The sequence below is a fragment of the Dioscorea cayenensis genome, chromosome 8 (genome assembly GCF_009730915.1).
Source record: "Dioscorea cayenensis subsp. rotundata cultivar TDr96_F1 chromosome 8, TDr96_F1_v2_PseudoChromosome.rev07_lg8_w22 25.fasta, whole genome shotgun sequence".
In the NCBI taxonomy this organism is placed as follows: Eukaryota; Viridiplantae; Streptophyta; class Magnoliopsida; order Dioscoreales; family Dioscoreaceae; genus Dioscorea; species Dioscorea cayenensis.
In genome coordinates this window covers 2442210-2464574 of record NC_052478.1, presented here as the reverse complement: position 1 = coordinate 2464574, position 22365 = coordinate 2442210, and the positions used below count along the sequence as shown (strand labels likewise).

General features: G+C 33.9%; 3 protein-coding genes across 3 annotated transcripts; all 3 read right to left on the bottom strand.

The window, feature by feature from the left end:
- Positions 1-939: 939 nt before the first annotated feature.
- LOC120267552 (putative UDP-rhamnose:rhamnosyltransferase 1) lies at positions 940-2414 on the bottom strand. Its single transcript, XM_039275230.1, has one exon. The coding sequence runs from the start codon at positions 2403-2405 to the stop codon at positions 978-980; it is 1428 nt and encodes a 475-aa protein (XP_039131164.1). The 5' UTR covers positions 2406-2414; the 3' UTR covers positions 940-977.
- Positions 2415-4311: 1897 nt separating this feature from the next.
- Positions 4312-9759, bottom strand: LOC120267839 (squalene synthase-like). The gene is given in 14 exon segments (XM_039275515.1): positions 4312-4634; positions 4717-4762; positions 4839-4930; positions 5051-5139; positions 5240-5315; positions 6102-6248; positions 6538-6642; positions 6724-6867; positions 7618-7635; positions 7637-7688; positions 8108-8183; positions 8606-8695; positions 9114-9156; positions 9528-9759. Coding segments are annotated over 14 exon segments (1227 nt in total). The 5' UTR covers positions 9723-9759; the 3' UTR covers positions 4312-4580.
- Positions 9760-16371: 6612 nt separating this feature from the next.
- LOC120266987 (exocyst complex component EXO84B-like) lies at positions 16372-22134 on the bottom strand. The gene is given in 8 exon segments (XM_039274660.1): positions 16372-16865; positions 16940-17073; positions 17169-17357; positions 18191-18706; positions 19348-20389; positions 20961-21058; positions 21942-22094; positions 22096-22134. Coding segments are annotated over 8 exon segments (2331 nt in total). The 3' UTR covers positions 16372-16705.
- Between the last annotated feature and the right edge of the window lie 231 nt (positions 22135-22365).

Sequence of the window (22365 nt, the reverse complement as noted above, 5' to 3'; positions counted from 1 at the left end):
AAATAGGATTGTTTTACTTATTCAATCATTGTCCTGGATTTATAAACCCCTAGAGGGACTCCATGGCAGAGCATCCCTTCTCCCTTTGAGTCTCGACCGATTTACTTTTTTGTATTCTTGCTTTTCATTCTCTTTCTTCGTATTTTATTTGCACACATCACACTTTTTTTTTTGTTAGGTTAATATTCAGAATTAAAATTATTACTAATACTCTCAATTTTCCATATGAATCAATACTTTACCCCAGTACACACTTTACTATTTGATCGGCACACACGTTTGCATTAATTAACCCCTATTATATTGTTCTATATATTACTTGTTTTCCCTTAATTCTTCATTATTGATAGCGTCTTATTCCAAGATAATCATTCTTTTGAGTATGTTATATCATATCAAAACCTTAATATAACATCAATAAAAAAAATCTAAATTTGTAAACTAATTACTGAGGTGTTTAATTAAGTTCAAAATCTTGGAGCAAACTTTGATCAATAATACTCTTGAAGTCTTGAACCTTCTTATTTAAAAAAAAAAAAAATTATTATAAACAAATAAAGGTCCATGTATGTGTGCTTAATCGATATGATGTTTTGTCATGCATGATGTTAGTTACAGATTTTAATAATAATAATAATAAAAAGAAACCCGGCCAAATCAATGGCTTTGTTTTGTCGAGCAAGTTGATCATCAGACAATAATATATAATATATATACATATAATTTATAATTTTGAAGATCATCCAGGCTCTCCAGCAGCTACAGACAGACATGATATATGACATAACATGAAAATGATTTTATTGAAGTAAACAATCTAAGCATGGCCATATTCAAACAAACACAAAATCAATACAATAACTGAGAACAAAAGGTCACACATACTTAATTATTAATCTAAATATTAGAGAAACTAATTAAAAGTACGTAGTGCTTCTAATTAAAAACATGAAATATATAATTACAAAAATTATAAATTAATCTCTATGATCTCTGAGATGCTGGAGAAAATCATCAACATAAAGTTCCTGTCTCTCTTTGTCAGCAAAGATCACACTCAGTTCTTTAGCTTTGACCCTGACCTTCATCCCATCATCATCATCATCAACCATCACCAATCTCAAAGCACTAGCAACTGCATCTCTGTCAAAGGATCCATCCTGCTTCCTCTTCACCTCAACTCCAAATCCTGTGTGTTCCACCATCCTTGCGTTTATATCTTGGTCTGCAAATATTGGAAGGAGAACAAGAGGGTGCCCAAACTGAAGAGCTTCAATCACTGAACTCCAACCAGAATGAGTCAAGAAGCCACCAACAGACACATGTCCTAAAACATCAAGCTGAGGAACCCAACCCAAGGTCACCACCCCACGTTCTTTAGTCCTCTCTTCAAAACCATCAGGCAAAACCTCACCTTCAAAGTCAACAGGCTTCCTCAGAGCCCAGAGGAAGTGAAACTCAGACATCTCAAGGCCTAATGCAAGTTCATGCAGCAACTCGATGCTCAGAGTGGCTTCACTTCCAAAAGCTATATATACTACTGACTTTGGTTCTTGCTTGTCCAGCCACTGCAAGATTGGATCATTTTTAACATCGCTAGTCTTTGTGTTTGATGATGATGATGATGATGATGGTTGAAGGAGGCCAACAGGAATGACAGGCTTGTTATAGAGGTTTTGAAGGAGATTCAAGTATTCAGACTCTAACTCCATGCACGATCTCGGAGCTACGAGTTTGCATGCTCGCAGAGTGGAACCAACGCGGCAAATGTCTGGCACGCCGGAAGCATTTACTCTGTAAACGTTGTTAACTAAAAGAGTGGCTCCATAGAGAGAGTAGGCGATATTAGAAGGGAAAGGTATCCAGTATGGAGGAACAGTGAAGTGCTCCGGCGTCGTCCTGGAGCCGTCCGGGGTCATCTCGTTCTCCGGGCCATAGAAGGTCAAGGCGGAGGCGGTGAAGACGGAGAATAAGATGCAAGGGATGGAGAACTGGGAGGCTAGAGATGCAGCCCATGGAGTGGCAAAGTCTAGGATTATCCAATCTGGTAGTTTTCTCTTCAGCTTGGATGAAGAAGACTCTTTAAGGAAGTTGGCAAATGGTTGTTGGAGGCCGTCTAGTGCCAACTTTAAGAACTGGACTTTCTCCGGTGGGAGGTCGGAGGTGGCCTCAGCGTTGTCCGGGAGACCAGAAACTTTTGGTAGAGTTAAAGGGATAAAGTGGATGAAAGAGGAGAGGTTTGGAGGGAGTTTGGGGAGTCTTGAGATGTTTCTTGGAGTGGAGATGTAGGAGATTTGGTGACCTCTTTTAGCTAAGGATTTGGAGAGTTCTAATAGTGGAATCATATGACCAAAAGCTAGCCATGGGAACACTGCAATATGGAGTGGAGGTTGATCAGGATCCATGGTTGATGCCACTTGATGGAGAGGCAGTGAGAGGTTGTTCTTTTGAAGACTAGCTATTAACTATGAAGATGAGAGAAGTTTTTTTATTTTCGGGGAAAGAGTAGCGGGGTGAACCCACTAAAGACTCTAGGGACGTGCACAAGTCTCCTGTGGAATAAGTGGGGACAGGGCCGCGCTCACGTGGGTGTAAAAACCACCCGTACACAATCACTATATTCACAACTCTCAGAAATGTGCCTTCAGCTGAGAATCGAACTTTCATCACTCGATAAGAGCTCTATCGGCGACCCATGTACCAATAGACCCGAACATCATTGGGTGAAGATGAGAGAAGTTGTAAATGATTTGAATTTGATTACTTTGGTCTATCATTAATTTGTATAAAAATACTAACGTGTAGTCCATTCCACCCACCCTTTTAATTACTTACAATGGTTAGACAATAGAGATGTTGTTTTGTGTTTATGAAAACATTCACCGACCCCTATATCAATGAACATCAATAATACTTCTTTATAAGTTCTTTTCATTATTTTTTAGTTTCCTTATTCAATCAGATAGTAAAACAAACCAGTATGCAACCTCCAAAAAATCAATAAAATCTTGTGTGCATCTATAAAATATAATAGACAATTAGTATTATTTATTTATGTATATATATACACGTTAAATGAGATTCACACTTTCATTGTTTTTTATTTTAGTTTTGATTCTGTAATGTAATCCGTGTGCTTGATTTCTTTTGTTGTCATCTGTGTTTTATATTGATATCTGACAGAGACCCACTGCTTGAAAAATTGTTTGTTTAATGTGATGACCTCTTATTTTTTATTGACCATTTTCATAATATTCCATTACAAGTTGGTGGTTATTAAAATCAATGATATTGAATAAAAATATATATTTATGATTCTCAATCTTACCATACAACAGTACTTTAAAATAAATTGAAAAAGAAAAACACATGTAAAAGCAGAAGCAGATTTACTGCTTGCGAGGCTAGGAATTGAAGACAATGAAGTTGGCCATACATACGCACATGCATGCATGCATGCACGTACGTACAAACCCTTAACTAAAAATCCATCACGTATCCATAAATGCAGAAGCTAAAAACACTCTCCACCAATCCCTTATTATTGCCAACCATAAACCCTAAAATAACAAAAACATTAAACCAAAATCTATAAACAAGATACCTAACTTATTGTTCTTTTCCTTCCAATTCATGGGAAACATAGAAGCCATAGAAAAATAGAAGAATGTCGACATTGCAAAGATCGGCGGTATCGTTTCGACGACAAGGATCATCAGGGAGGATATGGGAGACCCCTATGATTGATCAGAGAGGGATTAAAGGAGGAGTTTCAGTTGCATGTTCTCATGAATATGAGAGTGTTAGTAGTACTGGAACTGGTAATGCATTGCATGTTGATGATGATGAAGAAGCTGGTAATGAAATGTGGGATGAGGAGGCATAAGACACAGAGGTGTGGTTTGTCTGCTGTTTTTGGTCCATGTATGAAGCCTGCCACCATGAAAACTTAATTAATACCATATATATCTTTTCTTTTCTTTTCTTTTCTTTTTTCTGGTTTGAAACTTGAGATCTGATGCTTATTAATGTTGTTAAATGATTATTTGTTTAATGAGAGAAACAAGGGGAAAAAAAGGATCTATTTTTGATGTTATTTTTGTCATTTAAAAAAATACAATTACTTAAAAAATTAAATTATGAGACATAACTTGGTAGGCAGACATCCTATTTTGCATGTGAAACATGATTGTTTTGCTAATCATATATATATAGTCTATACTTCATTGATAATTTTAATAATAAAAATTGCTAGATTGCATAAAAAAGAAAAGAAAAATTAAAAAAGAAAAGAGAGAGAAGAAGAGAACAGAACAATGATATGTATTTTAAATTCCAATTATGTCCCCTGTTTAGCATCAATCCAAACAAGTTTAACAGTGTCCCCTGTTTCACACATCCTCTTAACAAGAGGCAAAATACAGTGGATTAAAAACTAAAGGGAAATAATTGGAGTACATCCCATTGTTCTTGGTTCTTCAATTGCATTCCATACGTAAGTTTAATTGCCACATTTAACAATAAAACTTGGACAATCGGAAAGATCAATACAAATTCTACATCATAGATGTCGATGCAGATTATTTTGAAAGAGTGGCGAGCAAGATTGCCAGTAGAACAACAGCTACAATTATCTGCATGCAGAGATGTCAATTAATATGATTAAATTAGACGGTGAAAAAATTTTCGACATAATAAATTAGTGCAGGGACTGACCAGCATTGGACTGATCGTAGGCTGAGTATTACACACTCGTAATCCCCTGAACAAAAACACAGAAATGTTATCTGGAGAATGGACAATAATGCAAACCTATAGATTAGTGATTCCAAACCCACCTTTTATTAAGTAGTCCAGAGGATACACAAATTTTTTGTATTGCTTCTACCCGCTTCCGAGTGAGTACTGCATTTGGATCTTTGTCATTGACCTGCAGGAGCAGATTTACAGGATCTTATCTTGTTAATTTTTTTTTTTTTCTTTTTAATTAAATGAGTTCACATCAAAAAATAGAACTATATAGGACAAGATAATACTGAATGGAAACTACCTTGGCCTTTAGCATAGAAGAAAAATCATAGAAAGCACCATAGACATCAGCCATTGTTTTTGTTTGATCGATGACCCTAGCAGTAAGTCCTGTTTCAAAAAAACGAAAACATAGTTAGTTATCGTAAAAGGAACTCTGATTAAGTATATCCCCATGAGTCTAGGATTTTTCAGTATACGGATTTCTTACCACGTCGCATTTTCACAACACCTCTGAAAACTTCAAGGTTATTGTAACATAATGCTAGTGTTCCAATTGCCATGACCTGACACAATTGGCTAATGTTAATAAGCATGAACCAGGGCAAGGAAATATGAAATTCAACAAAGGAAACAGCATATTTCTGTAAATTGTCAAAACAATAAACAGTCAGGTGAATAGTAACTTGTGTGGCAAAAGATAATATTGCATCATCATGACAGATTCATAACAAAATCTGTGTGGGTTGGCAAGTAAAATACAAGTGAATAAAGGGGTTGTGAGGTAGTTCTGGAATGTGAGGGTCAGCAAGTAATAAATCCTAAAACAACTCATAGCAGAAAGATAAAGATAATGATAATGATGAGTTGTTTTCCTTTAAATTTTGTTCTGTATCCTCTTAGATATAGTTCAAATCAATCATCTTTTGAATACGATTTAAATTACTTTCATGAGTTTGAGTTGGATTGAAGAGTCACTGCGTTATGTTCGCAAGTTGAAGCAGAGAGTCATCTTAAATAAAATTTTGTTTTACCTGAGAGACTATCATATTTCATCCTACTTCTATTTTCAACTCTAAATTCTCAAAGTAGAATCCATGAATTGGGCTGCATCAAAATAACATTAGGGCCTATTTAATAAGGATGAATCTGACTGAATAATTAGCTAGTTTGGTCAGTATAGAGCCATAACAATAACACTACCCATGTAACAAAGTGTAACTTGAATAAAAACACTAAGACCACATCAGCTGCAAGACAGTGATAGTTCCACATATGCAGTCATAGGCATTTAAATTTGACATGAAAGAACAGTAACATCCTTCTCAAGGAAATGAGTATCTCTTCCCTACCTGAGGAATAGCACAGAATCGAAAGATGGCAATATCCTTTAAAGCGGCCATGTATGTAAGGCAATCTTCAGCATGCATCAACGCATTAGTAACCATGTCATTCAAGCATTCAACTGCCTTAGTGGAATTCTCCTCGTATTTCAAATCCTAAATTAAACACCCCCATAAAGCCAAGTAAAGAATATTAGCACATGTGAGAGTACAGAAATTTAAAAAAAAATTCTGTCATATAATTTTTAGTGACACATTGGAAAAGTGATCCATTGCGAGTACTGCTCCATCCATGTACAGGTTAAATTCACTGGTGTAGGAAAAGAACTTACATGAATAGATACATCAGAGAAAGTATATTAACCCTCGACAAGTTTAGCTATAGAATGGACATGAGAATATAAACCACATGAGAAAATAAAGTAAAGAGATGTAAATGATAAACCTCAAGCTTGTTGGCATATTTACTCCAAATTTGACGGGGCCAAAACATTCGTGACTTGGGTATCTCATTTATATCCTCCAAATAATCCCGAATAATATTTGTTTTCTGCATAACAAAAGATGGTTTGGTCAATATTCATTACAGCTAAGTATGAGTGTCGAATTATAACTTATATGTTCAAGATACCTGAAGAAATAAGCCCATTGAATTAGAAAGAGAATCTGAAGCAAGGTCCTCCAAGCCAGCAGCATAAAAGAGCTTAGAAAGTCCCAATCCAACTAACCCAGCTACATAATGGCAGTATTCATCATAATCATCAACTGTCTCTACCTGCAAATATGAAAAAGTGATCACTCTTGATGCTTTCGCCTTCAAAAGAAAGTAGATGGTTAACCCTCGACTAGTAAAAACAACTCATTCCAGCCATTTTTGGGCCATATTTGTATAATAACTGGCTTTCAAAGATGCCAAGATGGCATAGACAAAACAAAGACAGCAACTACATTTTAGTGTTTTTACTTGGCATTCTTTCACTTTCCAGAACTACCTCATAACCCACTCCATTAATTCTCTTTTACTTGCGAACCCTTCTGGCAATTTTTATGCTTTATCATCGGATATGATATTGGTAAATGACTTTCCCTTTTTATATAAAATCTCTTTTACACTGCAAATCTTTAGAATATTATATCTAAAATGTAAGAATCCCTCAATTTTTAATTAAGAAGCCACGTATACCCCCACCCCCTATTTTTAATTTCAAAACAAAAAACACCATATTTCTTCAATATAACTAAATTTATATAATATATAATGAAATATTAAAAAGGAGATTTTATAAATTAAAATATATATATATATATATATCATTTACATATATGGTAACATAAGTTAAAACATTAAAATTGCTCCTGAGGTGCGAGCTAACTAAAATTAAATGAGGGGTTTATGGCCTCTTTCTGAAAAGTGGGGGTAACAAGTAATTTTGCTATTTTTCAGGGGGTGGCAGGTGAGAATGCAGTCCAGATTTAATGGCATCAAATATAAACAAAAATAAAATTACAGAATAGTATAACAAACCTCTTTGCAAATGAATTTTAGCCATTCCTGCTCCCATTCGCCTGGTAATATCCTCAATGGCCTCTTGATAACTGAAAAGGAATTCAAGAAATAATGCTTGAAAATAATCATAAATCAAAATGCTTAATGCTTGCAAATAACCATAAATGAAAATGCATGTTTTGTGCCAAAATTTGTACTGCTTATGTTAAAAGTAAGGTCAAGTTTATAAACCTTCAAAATGGATGGCATGAAAGCTTTCAGTCATAACACAAATTTAACCATAATTTCTTAATTCAAAACTGTAGGTTTTCTTGCTTCCGATAAATTATGGAAATTTGTGATCACAGTTTTATGCTTTTAATACATCTGTGTTTGCTCAATTCTTGCTCACTCCATTTAAGACCAACTCTATTGACAATATATCCACTAATCACAGCAGATCAATCACAAATGAATAACGTAAGACCCTAAAAGTATTCCATGAGAGTATTAAGTAAGGAAATATAACCCTTTGCCAAGCTCCAGGAAAGCAGTTGAAACATAGCGAAACTTATCCATCAGAACTTTATAGTCCTTTTCACCGCCTGAATGAAATGAAAATAACAATCAGCAATTCACAATATTGAACATTAAAACTTAAACGAGATACACAGGACAAAGCTTTCTTATTTCTATGTGACAATCAAAAATCTAAGGTTTAGAATATAAAAACTTAATGATTCCACCAAGGAAAAAACTATCCTGTATATCACAGACCATTTCTATAGGAGTTTCCATAAGCTTGGAATGTTGAACTAATATTGACAACTTACATCAGGGTGACAGCATCTTGCATAGTCATATAAAAGACCACTAGAATCCAGTACTAGGTTTGTATAAAATGTCTTTATATAACGACAAGTGGGAGTAACTTAAAAGTCATGAGGTTATGACTGAAATAGGAAAATAATACACTGAACATGATGAAAGATGAAAAATAAAACTGAAGGTATTCAAAATGACTAACAGGAGAAGTGCCAATCACGGTCATATATGTGGCGATGAAACGCCTGCAAAATTGGCACTTTAACATCAGCTGGAATGCTAGTATCATCCTCTGCAGAGTAATAAAAGAATAGCATTAGATGTCTTCAAATGAATTATCTTCACTAGAAAGTATGAGAAGCTAAAAATGAACAGAAATAACAACACTATTTAAGAACCAATGCCCTGCCCAAACTGCAGACATGATTGATGATATTGCATAATATGAACCCTTACAAGACATATTTGAAGCCCAAAAAGAATAAAAAAAATTCCTTTGTTTATGAAAACACATGCCAAATCACAACAAGAAACAGCTCACAATTACTTGTCAATTAAGAAGTCGTCAATTTCATCATGATGAAGATTCTTAATAGATGCATAAAGAGTAGCGTGTTTTTTTGTGCAGAAATAAAAATATATACCTTCAAGTAACTTTATGATATAACTTCCAAATAAACTGACCAAAAGAATAAATGGGAGGAGCATACCAACAGTGTCAAGGGCTCTAAGAACCAGATAAAATACGCAAACCTACACAAAAACAGAAAAGGAAACACTTAAAATTCTTCTGACCAATAATTGAAAAATTACTTTCTTACCAAGAACTGATCATTATTCCTGACAGAAAATTACTGCAAATAAAAAACCAAAATTTGATCTATATGTCAAATCAATGAGAAAACAATAGTCTTTCTCAACCAAGGAAGCGTTCCACCTTGAATCCAATACCAGAACAATTAAATTTTTCTTTAAAAACAAAGAAAAAGGAAATGCATCTCCACAAATCCTCACACCCCCATTCGATCCACACCGAACATTGTTACAAACAAAAAGAAAAAAGAAAAAAAATCAGATCCAAATGCAAGGAAATCAAAGGGAGAGCAAGAAAGGAGTTGATATACCGCATTGCGGAGCTCGGGGCCGAGTTGCTGGATAACGAGCGAGAAGCTACGTGAGACCTTTTGTAGCATGGTGTAGGCAAAGGCCCAGTGCTCCTCCGGCGGGATCTGCTTGGCGATCTTCGCCGCCGCCGCCTTGAGCTTCACCAGCGCCACCACCTCTCCTGGATTCTTCACCAGCGCTCCCATCATCCCCATCTCTCTTCCCTCCCTCTCTCTCTCTCTCTCTCTCTCTCTCTCTCTCTGTTTCTTTTATTTCTTAAATAAATAATAATTTTTTATTTTTATTTTTATTTTTTGAATAAAAAAATAATCTTTATTCACAAGCTGTTCCAAACCATTCAAAATAGTGATTCATTTATATATATATATATATATTAGTATTATTTATTTTTATTATTTTATTATTTAAGTTCTTATATCAAGGGGCAGAAATTTTGAGGATTTCATTTTTTAGTATTATTTATTAATTTTAAATTTACATTAATGTTTTGTCTCTTTTACCCCTGATTTGTAACTAATTGAGCCACATAACATGGGCCTCGTTTTGTGGGCCTCTGTTTGTGTTTGGTTATAAAGAAATTTTTAAGCTTTAATCTTAATTTACTCTCGCAAATGGGTTAGTTTTTTAATCTATATATCATTAAAGATGACAAATTATTTACCAGTATATTTTATAGGTTTATATTTGGATCTATATTTATAATACACTTCTTATTTATGTATATTAAAATTATATATATATATATATATATATATTGTTGGTTCCGCCGGTGTGGTTTTTGGGTTTTAGGGAACACTCAAGCACTCATAGAAATCTCACACAAACCAACAAAGAAAGAGACACACGACATTGGTAACTCAATTCGGCGTCACCTCGCCTACGTCTGGGGGGCCAAGCCCAGAAATAAACAATCTACTAAAAAAGGTAAAAATAAATGAATACAAACACTTGTCACTCACACTCTCAACAATAAAGATCACTACCCTCTCTAGATTGTCTAGTGCTCACACACTCTCCTCCAAGAGTCACCCAAGAGTCACACCTACAATCTACGAGCAAGGTGAGCTTTATATAGACGCTCTTAACGTCCCCAAATATAAAGCACATACCTCTTTTAGAATCTCCATGCTACTAATTTAAAAACCTTCCGAAATTAGTCATGTGACAACATGGCCCTCGATCAGCGACTGACCGAGTTCGTTACATGCCAGGGATGACCCTCAAGACCCATCGACCTCCTGGCCATGCTTTAGTCCCGAGTCGATGCACTGAAAATCTCCCGATCCCGACTACTCAAAGAATTAAGCCTACCTCCCTCGTTCCTCATTACATAGTCCCTCGCAAGGGCGCGACGTCCCTCATGCGTCTTCATGAAACTTGCCAAACTTAGTCTTCAATCCATCTAAATTTGGTCTTCAAAGATTCTCCAAACTTGATCTTCAATTCACCCAAGTTTGATCCTCAAATCTTACCTTCAATAGACTTCAATCATCAAGGATTCTTCAAATCATATCTCCTTCATTCATACCATGAATAGATATTTCTTCAAATAAGCTCCACCATATTTAGTATTCAATTATATCTCTCTAAAGTATGGTCTTGATATGATCTTGTCTTCAAATATTCTTCAAGATAATTTCCTCCATGTTATGGACTTACTAAAAATAGGTCCACTCAAAATCTTCAAGATAGTTTCACCATGATCTTCAAGATATTTGCCTCCATGTTAAAAACATACTAAAAGTAGCTCCACCAAGATCTTCAAGATGTTTGTCTTGCACTCCAAGTCTCCTTGCCATGTCACAATGCTTATCACATCATCAATTATGCTTTGTCACCTTGACACGTTACTTGGTCTAGGTGTCAAATCATGCCAATAAATAATGCGGTTGCACTAACATATATATTGACATGTAATTAACTGTGGTAAATCTAGACGTAAAAATCAAATTAAAAAATATATTTTATTTTTCACTTTTAAATTCATAAATATATTTACTTTAATACTAACAGTCTTTTTGCCCTCTCTATCTTGTGCATGACAAGGAATTGAATCATCGGCAGAAGCAAATATGTGGAATATTTAAAAAATTTGCCCATGTCTCTAATTAGTTTCACGTGAACTAGAATATTGAATATTCATTGTCTCCCGTACCTATAAAGAATGATGTTATTTGTCCACTTTAATAATATATATATATATATTTTTTTATTTTATTTTATTATGACATCAAAGTCTAATAGTTTAGCAAGAATTACATTGCAAAGGTCATCAAGTCTAATTACAAAGTTACAAACATCATGAATAATCCCCTGCTATTAATTTTAACTTAAGTTGTAATAAATAGTGAAATAGTTTTGTATCCCAAAAAATAAATAAAGTTTAATGATTTAACTTTGATGATGTAATCTTCCATCATTAATTCAATGTTTAAAAAATCAAAATAATTAAAATATTTATCAGAGACATCAAAATCGGTAAGACTGGTTCTATTTGGATCAAGTCTGGCTTTGATATTTAATTATCATCAAGCCAAGTCTAACATGCATTATAAACATATTAACTAGGCTTGAAACTTCAACTATTATTACTACTAAATACTACTTAATATATATAAATGAATAAGCACCAAAATACACTATACTTTTTTTTAATATAATAATACACCTAAAAAAATAGCTCAAAGAAATACAAGCATTACAAGATGAGAAGCACGTTTGAAGGTAAAATTCCCAAAAATAATAATATCTCATGAAACGAAGGACAGAAAAAGTCAAAAGGTATACAGTCCCAAACTGTGTAAACGAACCTTTAAATTTAATTCATTAATTATAATAATTACTATTACGAGAACACTCAAATGATTTATTTATTTATTTATTTTACTTACTATTAATTTAATCAAATATGCTACCTTATTTTCTTAAAAAAATAGCCAATATATATATGTCCCAATAATTGGCGATTCATGCATGTATATTTTTACAGCAAATTAAAAAAAAAAAAAATTTTGAGGTAGAATGGGAAATGGAGGGGAGATGAGCCAGGCTCAACCAGCCACGTCCAAGTCATTCTTTGAACTTTTCTTCATGATTTGAAAGCTTGAAATGAAGAGTCGAAGACCGACAGTGACCTTTTAATTTTCTGCCTTTTTTCTTTGGCTTTTTGTATTACCACTACGCTGACTTGGTCAACGTTTGAACACACACGTGTGTCACCGTATATGTATGTATGTATGTATGTATATGTATGTATGTATATACCATGCATGCTTATTGTATTGCTAGTACACTGACTTGGTCAACCTTTGAACACACACATACACATGTATACATATGATATATAAATGAAGGAGATGGGAGAGTTGAAGCTTCAAAGAGAGGAAAAAACTAAAAGAGAAGAAAAAGGGAGAAGGCAATGCAAGAAGGAGAATAGGGTTTCTGCGTCGCAGGAAAGATGATGATCATGATCATGATATGATATTGATATATATATATATATAATATGGAAACTTTTATTAAGTTTCTTAGAAATGCATTATCATATATATGTAATCATCTTTCTGCAACGCAGAGACTCTCTTTGTCCTTCAGTTATAATCTCCTTCATCTGCTCTCATTGCCACAGTGTTCATCAAAACTTAGTAAGTTCTCTCTCTCTCAATATATATATATATATATATAGGGTGTGTGTTTAATTTGACAAAATATGACCTGTTTCCATGTATTGTACTTTGGTGTCATTTAGAAATCTATGAGGCATGTTTGTTTTGAAAATATTTTCAATTCTTTATTTTTATTTCTATTTTTTTATTTTTTTTGTATTTTTTGTAAGCATAATTTGTGCCAACACTTTAGAGAAGGAATTAATTAAGTCTTACAAATAAAAATTATTTTTTTTGCTACAAAGCCACTATCAACCGATGTTTCTTTTTAATAATGAGTATGTTGGTGCGGTCAAATTATTATTTTAACAACAAATCATATTAGTAACTATAGTTGATATTTATTTATATTGGTTTATTTTTATGTGAGTAAATGTGAAATTAAATATTTTAATATATACTTACAAAATTCTCTAATTTATCTGTGAACTTTTGATTATACTTATTCCGAAAAAAAATATTAAATAAAAAATTTATTAAAAATCCTATAAAATTAAAGAAATGATGAGATTAATTTCACATAAAATCGTTTTTATCTACCATAAATTTCGAATTTAAATACATAATATGAATCATAATAATAATAAGATATACGTATATATATAATATCAATTTTAAAATAACAAATATATGGTTTATTGCATTTTATTGTATTTTGATTGTGATGTTACTTTTTCTTAATTTATCAATATATGGTTTATCTTTTTTGGTCCAAAAAAAATCACGGAGGATTTCCTACTACGGAATAGTTGTTGTTAGTTTTTTTTTTAAACCAAGATGACAAAAGCTTTTTATGAAAAAATATCAAGGAACAAACACGTATGAAACTGTACTAATTATGGTAATTTAATCGATCTTTTAGGGATTAATCCCTTGTCATACAACTCTGGAAAGGAACAATACACAACTCTTATAGAGAATCCATTATGTATTTACAAGTTAGATTTGAACTCGAGACCCTTTCTAACCGCAAGACATGTGAGAACCGCTGGTCAACCCCTGTACCCTTTTATTTGCCATCTCTCTCATTCTGCAGCTCCCTTATTCATTGGCTTTCTTTTTAAAAAAAAATTAAAAATGGAAGAAGATGAATAAAAGAAAGTTGTCTGCCTTGTTTGATGAAGTCAAATTTGTCCCAAAGACAAAAAGATTCTTATAAGACAAAGAAGTCGACCGCTTGTCTGCCCACCTCATCTCTATTTTATTTATTTCCTAATTATTTATTGGATCATCAATAACAGCATAACTAAAACCCAAACTATTATTATTATTATTATTATTATTATTGAGAGTTTTATTTTCTTCAATTCTTTTACATGGAAAAATAGATTTTTTTTAATGTATAATTAATATAGGTATAATTACCAAAATAATCTCTGTATTTTTCTCTCTCTTTTCGATCTTTCGAAATCTTTCCCAGATTAAGTCTTTTTACTTTTAAAAAAATATATCTACTTGAAATCTCTCATTAGTCACTCTATTTTTTTAAAAAAATGTCTTTCCACTTAGTCCTTCTAGTTAGGTCATTTTTAAAAATAAAAGGACTAGTTGGGAGCATTTTTAATTAAATGGACATACTTTCAAAAATACAGGGACTAATCAGGAGCATTTATGAGTAGCCTCATCTAAGTTTTCCCCCAGGAAAAAGCTCAACAATGGAGGATCCAAAAGGAGGCCAGCATAGACTTTAACCCCTTCTTTGTGCTGGCGATTGCCGAGGTTATCTACACCGGAGGTTTCCTAAGATGAAGGTAGTGGACAGAGGAATGAACTGAACCATCGGATTTGGATGGAAAGAAGATGGGAAAAAAATAATGAACGGCAAAGATGAGATACATGTGGCAGTGCACTCTGATTATCAATTGTTTGGGTTTGAGTTTTCCAAAGCAATGGAGGGGTCTTTGACTTATTCTCTCATTTAAATGGATATACATGAGAGTTTGATCTTTATAAATATTTATTATCTTTGTTTATATATATTTCTAGGTAAAAATAATAATAATTAAAATAAAAAAATAAAGCATATAATAAAAATATAACAAATAATAATATAAACCATTCATTGTTCATAAAAATATATGTAACAAGATAAATGACTCTAGTTTTTATATCATGAATAACAATGATTGATTTATCTTTCGCCCATTATTCAAAAGTAAAATAAATTAATAAATACTTTTTATTAAAAAAATGGGGTACAAGTTAAAAAAAAATATTTCAAAATACTTATCATTTTAAAAGTAGTAAAACAAGATTTTTTTTTAAAATTTTATTTTTCTTCAATTTTTTGAAAGTATATAAAATAAGAGAGTCATATTCATATTCCTTAAAAAAATTATACCAAAGAAGATAATCTAGTTATTTGATTTATTTTTATTCTAAATTTTACAAAACTTTGTTATTCTTAATTTAAAAAAAAATTATTCTTAAACAACTTATATTTTTAAAATTGATGAAATAAATATTTAAAATTATTGAAAATTTTACAAAATTTTCCCTATCAAAAGATAATTTTCTTTTTACAGTACTATCAACAATTCTAGTTCAAACATGTATTTCTTTTCTTTGTATATGCATTTAAATTATCATTATTTTTAATAAAAAAATTATATTATTACACTATTTTACATAAAAGACAATTGTATTATTGGATGAATTTTTTTTAGTATACTGTTCCTTCAGCCCCCTTACTAATTAATACTAGTTCCCCCTTACTAATTAATCCTAATTCCGCCACTGTTTATGAACCACTTATTCTTAGACTTGCCAACTGGAAGACCAACCAGTCCAACATATATAAATATATATATATATATATATAATAAAAAAGCTAAGCAAATCCTTCTGTACTTCACTATCTTTGATTCTTAATCCATTATCAATTGTCTGCATTTAATACCTAAGATATATATATATATATATATTATCTAGCATGCCTCAACCATAAGATTATAAATCATTTTAGTTAGGTTAACCAATTCTTTTAAAAAAAAATTATAATGGGAAACTGGAAAACTATATTAAAAAACAAAAAAAAAGAAGGAAACACCAAGTGTTCTGTGTAAATGGAAAAAAAATCAATATTTCCATATAAAAGAATTGAATAAAATGAAACTGTCAATTGCACAAGAAAACCATAATGTGCACCTTTATTAGAAAATTCCAAAAGGAACAAATATAAATTCAAAGCCAACAGAGAAAAAGAATGATACACTGAAATTTTTTGTACTAAACATTTACAGATACAAACAAACAACAGCTCAACAAAAAAAAAAAGATCAAGAAATAATCCTAGAAAAGATCGATCGTGCACTGAGCGATATTAAAAGAAACACAAGAAAATAATCAAATAGAAAAAAAAATGATAAAAGGAACCTGTTGTACAATGGGCTGCAAGAAAACCACTTGAAGCTGAGGATTACAAGGACTATAACATTGGTCAGCTGCTGAGTTCGATTCACCAGTTATCGATTTATGTTCATTCAATTGTAGTTCACATTGAAAATTGTAAGCTAGGAGCTCCCATGAGATCTGACAGAAGACATCGACTGTGCGGAGACAGAGGCAGTCGGGCTGTTAGGTTCTCTGTCGGTGGTCACTCGGGTTTTTCCGCTTATTTTACTGACAGTTTCTTGAGCAATGTCGATAAACCAATCATCATTAGGGAGAGCACTGCATAAGAATCGAAATTGCCGGTTAAAACCAGCAGTTGTTAAAGCTCTCATTGATTGAAGAAGGAAAAATACCTGTCTGGATCCATGCCAGTTGCAGAAAACGCAGCCATGGCTCTTTCAATAATGTCCATGATAACTTGATGAACATGACGAGATAAGAAACGGCCTTGTCCAAAGACAATTACAAATTGCATATCCAGATAAAACTACACAGAAAATGATATATTAAGGATGCATGAGAAATTAAGAGAGAGTAAATAGAATAAAATAACCGCAAGAAAATAAGTAACAAATAATCTACCTGACGAAGGCCGAGAGGACCCAGAGGTTTTGGCCCCTCTTCAATTTCCTCCCAAAAGGCCTGATCATCAGAGAGCCATAATATAACTGTCTCTATGAGTCTCATCATTAGCAAGGTAGCAAACCTTTCCCTTCCTACAAACATATCAGCAGCTATGCTTGCCATGCTATTAAGTTTTGCATATAGTTCCTGAATAAGAATAGCATGAGTTAAAGATGGTGAGCATTTGGTAATTTGATTTTCATAGATTATAAAACGTCCATATTTAATTTATTTATTTCTACTTCAGCTCCAAGAAGATCTTCACAAACATCATTAAAAAAAAAATTGACATTATTAAAGCCAGATTTCCACAGGATAGAGTGCACAACAAACAATGAAATGAAGCAATGAACCAAACAATGCAGACAATCTGTTACAGTCACACCCTGCCAAACAAAGATATAGACAAGTGATTAGCACAACTCTCTAGCATGACAATTTATGGGTTAAATTTTAACTTTCTAGGTAGTCACATTTCCATATTTAAGATGTTTATTTTCAAGTTCATCTAATGCATAAAATACTTGAATGATCATGGTTAACAAATAGTCCAAAGAAGAAAGTGAACCAGAGAAGTTTACTAAAATTAATTGTTTTAGAAAAAAACTAAATGAACACTAAGGGGGTGTTTGGTTCATGGAAGCGAGCCTGGAAGTGATGGAACTGGGCTCACTTCTATCAGTTCTGTCTGTTTAGTTCCCGGAAGTGAAAGCAAAACTTGGAAGTCCCACTTTCAAAACTCTCACACTTCCTATTTTTGACTTCCTTGAAAAATCCCCGAAAGTCACACTTTCCCCAAAAATTAGAAATCGGACTTCCGTGAGTTCCATGTTTAAGAGAATCTAAAAATGGAAATAAATCCAAAAGTACAAGTCGGGAAGAAGAGATTCATCAGACAGAAGAAAATGCCTACAAAGTGTAACTAAACCTGCGCATTAATGTCATTGGGGTGACAGTGCTTGAACTATAAATTCGAATACCTGAAATATAGGTGAGGGTGACCAATCAGGTTCATACCCACTTCCATCCAAACTTAGGTACATATCTGCACTTAAGTGGGTAAAACCATCCTCTGTAAAGATAAGATCAAGAGCATGCTGCCTGCAGAAGCTATCTCGCAACCCGTCAACACAACGTTGTAATTTTCTTTTCCATTCTCGTTGCTCTGGCATGCGGTTGTGTCTGTCTGAAGCCCTTTTACGTGTATCATCGATGCCATTAGCCTGGTAAGTTGGGGAGAGCTTCATAACTGCACGAGGGAGAAGCTCTTCAGATAATAAGGACGCATTTGCCAGCAAAGCTAACTGCTGTGCTTCAGTCTCTGCCATCCTGACTATTTTATTCCCAGAAACTCCCACATTCCCATCATCTTCAATAGACCCCTGTAAGGCGTTTATCAGCAAACTAATATACGAGTTGAAAACTCGTAGAAGGCCATCCAATGTGGGACCACCCAGCTGCATGCTCAGAATTGGCCCAACATCCTCGAAGAAATCCTTCAAAAATAGTAGAAAACAACTATAATAAGCAGGAAGTGAAATTGAGAAAGTTGAAAAAAAGCTAAAACTTCACAAACAAATTAGTTGAGAATGCACAAAACCATCAAAAGTTCAAATAACCAGAAGAAAGAAAATCTAATCCTTCTATATGAATAGTACTATAATAGCCACCTTGTGAATGAAACTTGCCTTTTCTCACAAAGAAAGCAAAGAATTCCCGCCCTAGTAAACTAGTTTTAATATGGTATTTTCTTTCTAGCCAATGCATGAACCCCTTACTTTCAAGAAATCTATTCATCAGTCACCACTTAAGTTTAATGTTCATGGGATAATTGGAAAAAAGGCACAAAGAGAATGATATTAACCCAAAAAAAATAAAAAATTCCTAAACGACAGATTGGATACTGATAGAAGAATTATTACAGTAATATAATTTATAGGGATCGGCTAATAAATCATAAGCAGAGGAAAAACACAAACTTTTCATACAAAGAATACAAACAGATAAAGAAAGACAGAACAATGTCAATAAATTAACATATTAAGGCACAAAATAATTTCTTGCAACTAGAAGCAAAATGCTATGAAGAAAATGGATGATAACAAACTCATCATACTAAAGGAAATGTCTCACTGACCTGAACCATAGAGTTGAAACGGTGTGCACTGCTAGATAACTTTGGTTGATTTCCAACAGAGGTGCTAGATGTTCTATTGGACGTTCGTGCACCAGATGGTGGATATGTAAGGACCCAATCATCAGCAGCAGCTAGTGCAGCCGTGCTCTCTTCAATTCGCTTTAAATTAGCATCCAGTGCTTGCTCAACACTGGGCCTGAAGAGTTTCAGCAGAACAGAAGAAAGTGATAAACCTTGAGATTCCAGCAAGGAGCAATGACCAAGGGCTATCTGAACACATTCCGCTGCAGCTCGTAAGCCACCAGCAGCAGCACACGAGGCTAATGCATGCCTCTTTACAAGCTGTGCAAAGGTCTCTGCCTGCTCCGTAGACCACGCCACCAATTCTGATGCAAATGCTGAATCATCACCAAAGACATCCAGTGAGTCATGCAAAGCTTGAGCAATGGCAGAGAAAACTTGCTGTGAAAGGGCGGCAGTATATGCTCCCCCATATGAAGTGCTAGTTGGATGGATAGTTTGCATGTTATATTGAAGCCTTTGATAATGAGCATTAAGCAGCAAAGTATGGGCACGGGGGCCATCTCCAAGCCTTTTAAGAGCTGAAGCAGCTGCACGAAGCTCCACACCACGAGTAGAAGACTGACCAGCAGTCTCAGCAAGCTGATCTGCTAATTTTTGTCGATGCAGAGTAATAGCAGTCTGTAATGAACGAAGTTCAGCTGGTTTCAGTGCTTTGTTTTGTTTGGCTTCCGCAGCTATACGATCAGCTTCATCCAAAGCATCCAAAGCTTCATCCACTCTCCTCTCAGCAAGCAACACGGCGAGCATATCTGGGAAATCAATTGCCCATCTCTCTATATCAGAAGGTTCTCGATCTTCAGCTTTTGACATATCATCCCCTAAGGATCTTTCAGAACCAGCAGACAAGGATTCAGTCGGAACCCCTTCAGCTAATCCATGAATCAGAGCCACCTGAGTAGATAGCAGGTTTCTAATGGACAGGAGCTCACCTTCTAGATCTGATATTTCCTTTGATGTTCTGTCAATATATTGTTACACATGCAAAAAGATCCATCAATACCATATTTTATAACAAACTAATCTAAGCGCATGCAAGAATAACCCGAAAAGGAAACCAATATAAATAAAAAATCTGAGAAAATAGCTGACATGAAAAAGAGCAGAAACACAGAGAAGTCGCATATTATGCAACAATAACACAAGCAAGTAAAATCAAAGTAGAACATGCATAGCCAAAAACAAGTAAATAACAAAGCCATTACAAGAATGAAATAAAACAGTTACACATTAAAAAAATGAAAGCTTACATATATAAGTAAATTGACATTGGAAAAACCAACCTCTTATAAAGAAACCAACATTTTATATGATGACATAAAAATATAAAGGGCACAACGATGCTCACATAACAAGAACAAAAAAGACAAGATGTGGCTGACTAGAATTAAGGTTATCTAGGTTGATATTGTAATGGCTAAATTGTATCTATTGAGGAGGATTTTGAACATATATGTTCAGTAATGATGTATCATAATAGCAGCAGAAAAAAGTAGGGGCAATACTTCATACTGAAGAGGAAAATAACCAACCTGATGAATGCTGCATAATTAGCATAAACACTTTTACGCATTTCTTCCGCAGAAGCCTTCTTCAAGTCTTGTAAATAAGAGCACAAATGCCTTATTTCCTGAACAAAACATTCAGCAGCTCACATTATAGGTCTACTGAACAACAACAGTGTCATTTATTTTAGATTACAACACTGTCAAAATAAAAGCATAAATTGAAACACAAGACGAGTGACCCAACATGGAGTGAGCTATTGAATGAAGATGAAAATCCTCGGATGTAACTATTGACTACCAATCCTTCCAGAAGGGTATGTAAAACGCAATAAATAAAGTTTCTAACGACTGATAATGGCTAACACCACCCTTGATTGATTTGATTGCAACAGGACAATGAAATCAACTCAAATATCTGAAGAGAATGCTTGGTAACCGCAGTTATGCATCATTAAGCAATGTAAATACATCCAAGTGGTGAATACTCTCCAAGTTATCAAACGAAATGGTGAATGAGAAAGATAATAAATTTTAACTGAGGAAATTGCAAATTCGATAAAAATTAAACATTCAAAACCAAAGTGCATTAATTTCTTGTGGAATTACACCGCACCGGCTCAGGAAGATCATAATATACTTTTCAACTTACGGATTTAAAATTTAAAAACATGTATAAATCCTACTTAAATCCCAGAATAATGAAAAACTGTACAGCAGACAAATTTTACATAAAACACCAGAATGCCAGCTTCGGTCTCAAATTTAGCAAAATATATTCAAAAATGAAAGAAAAAAATAGAAAAAAGCGGACTTGCATTTAAACAAGAAAAATCCCCAACTTTTCCGCAAAAAGGCACCCTAATTTTTTTCAAAATCAGGGATTATCATCCCCAGATAAACTCACCCAATATAACAATAACCCAAAATCTAATTCCCACAATCCAGATCAAAATGAAAGAAAGAGCACATCAATAAAAAAAAAACATAGATTCAAAGAAAACCGACCTTCTCATTCATAGTCTCGCACTTGGACTGCACATAGGCATCAGGGTCGAAATTCTCGGTCTTGAAGATCTTGAGCTTGTCAGCGAGCGGGGCGCCATTATCAGCACCACCATTGGGGTGCTGTGAGGAGCCCACGGGCAACGGCCCCTGATGGCGCAGAAGCCCTAGATCGGGATGACTTCACAGCAGCCATGGCGATCCCTTCTTCTCCTCCCACGATCTCCCTATGAATCGATCCAATGAGAGGATCGCATGAATCGAAATTAGGGTTTCAATCCCTCTTTCTCTCTTTCTCTCTTTTCTCTCTCAAGAGTGGAAACAAGAAGCGAAGGTGGGCGATGATGCAAAGAACAAGACTGGCTTCTTATTTTTAGTAATTAAAAAATTTGAGAAATTTATTTAAAAATCATTTTTTTAATACTTT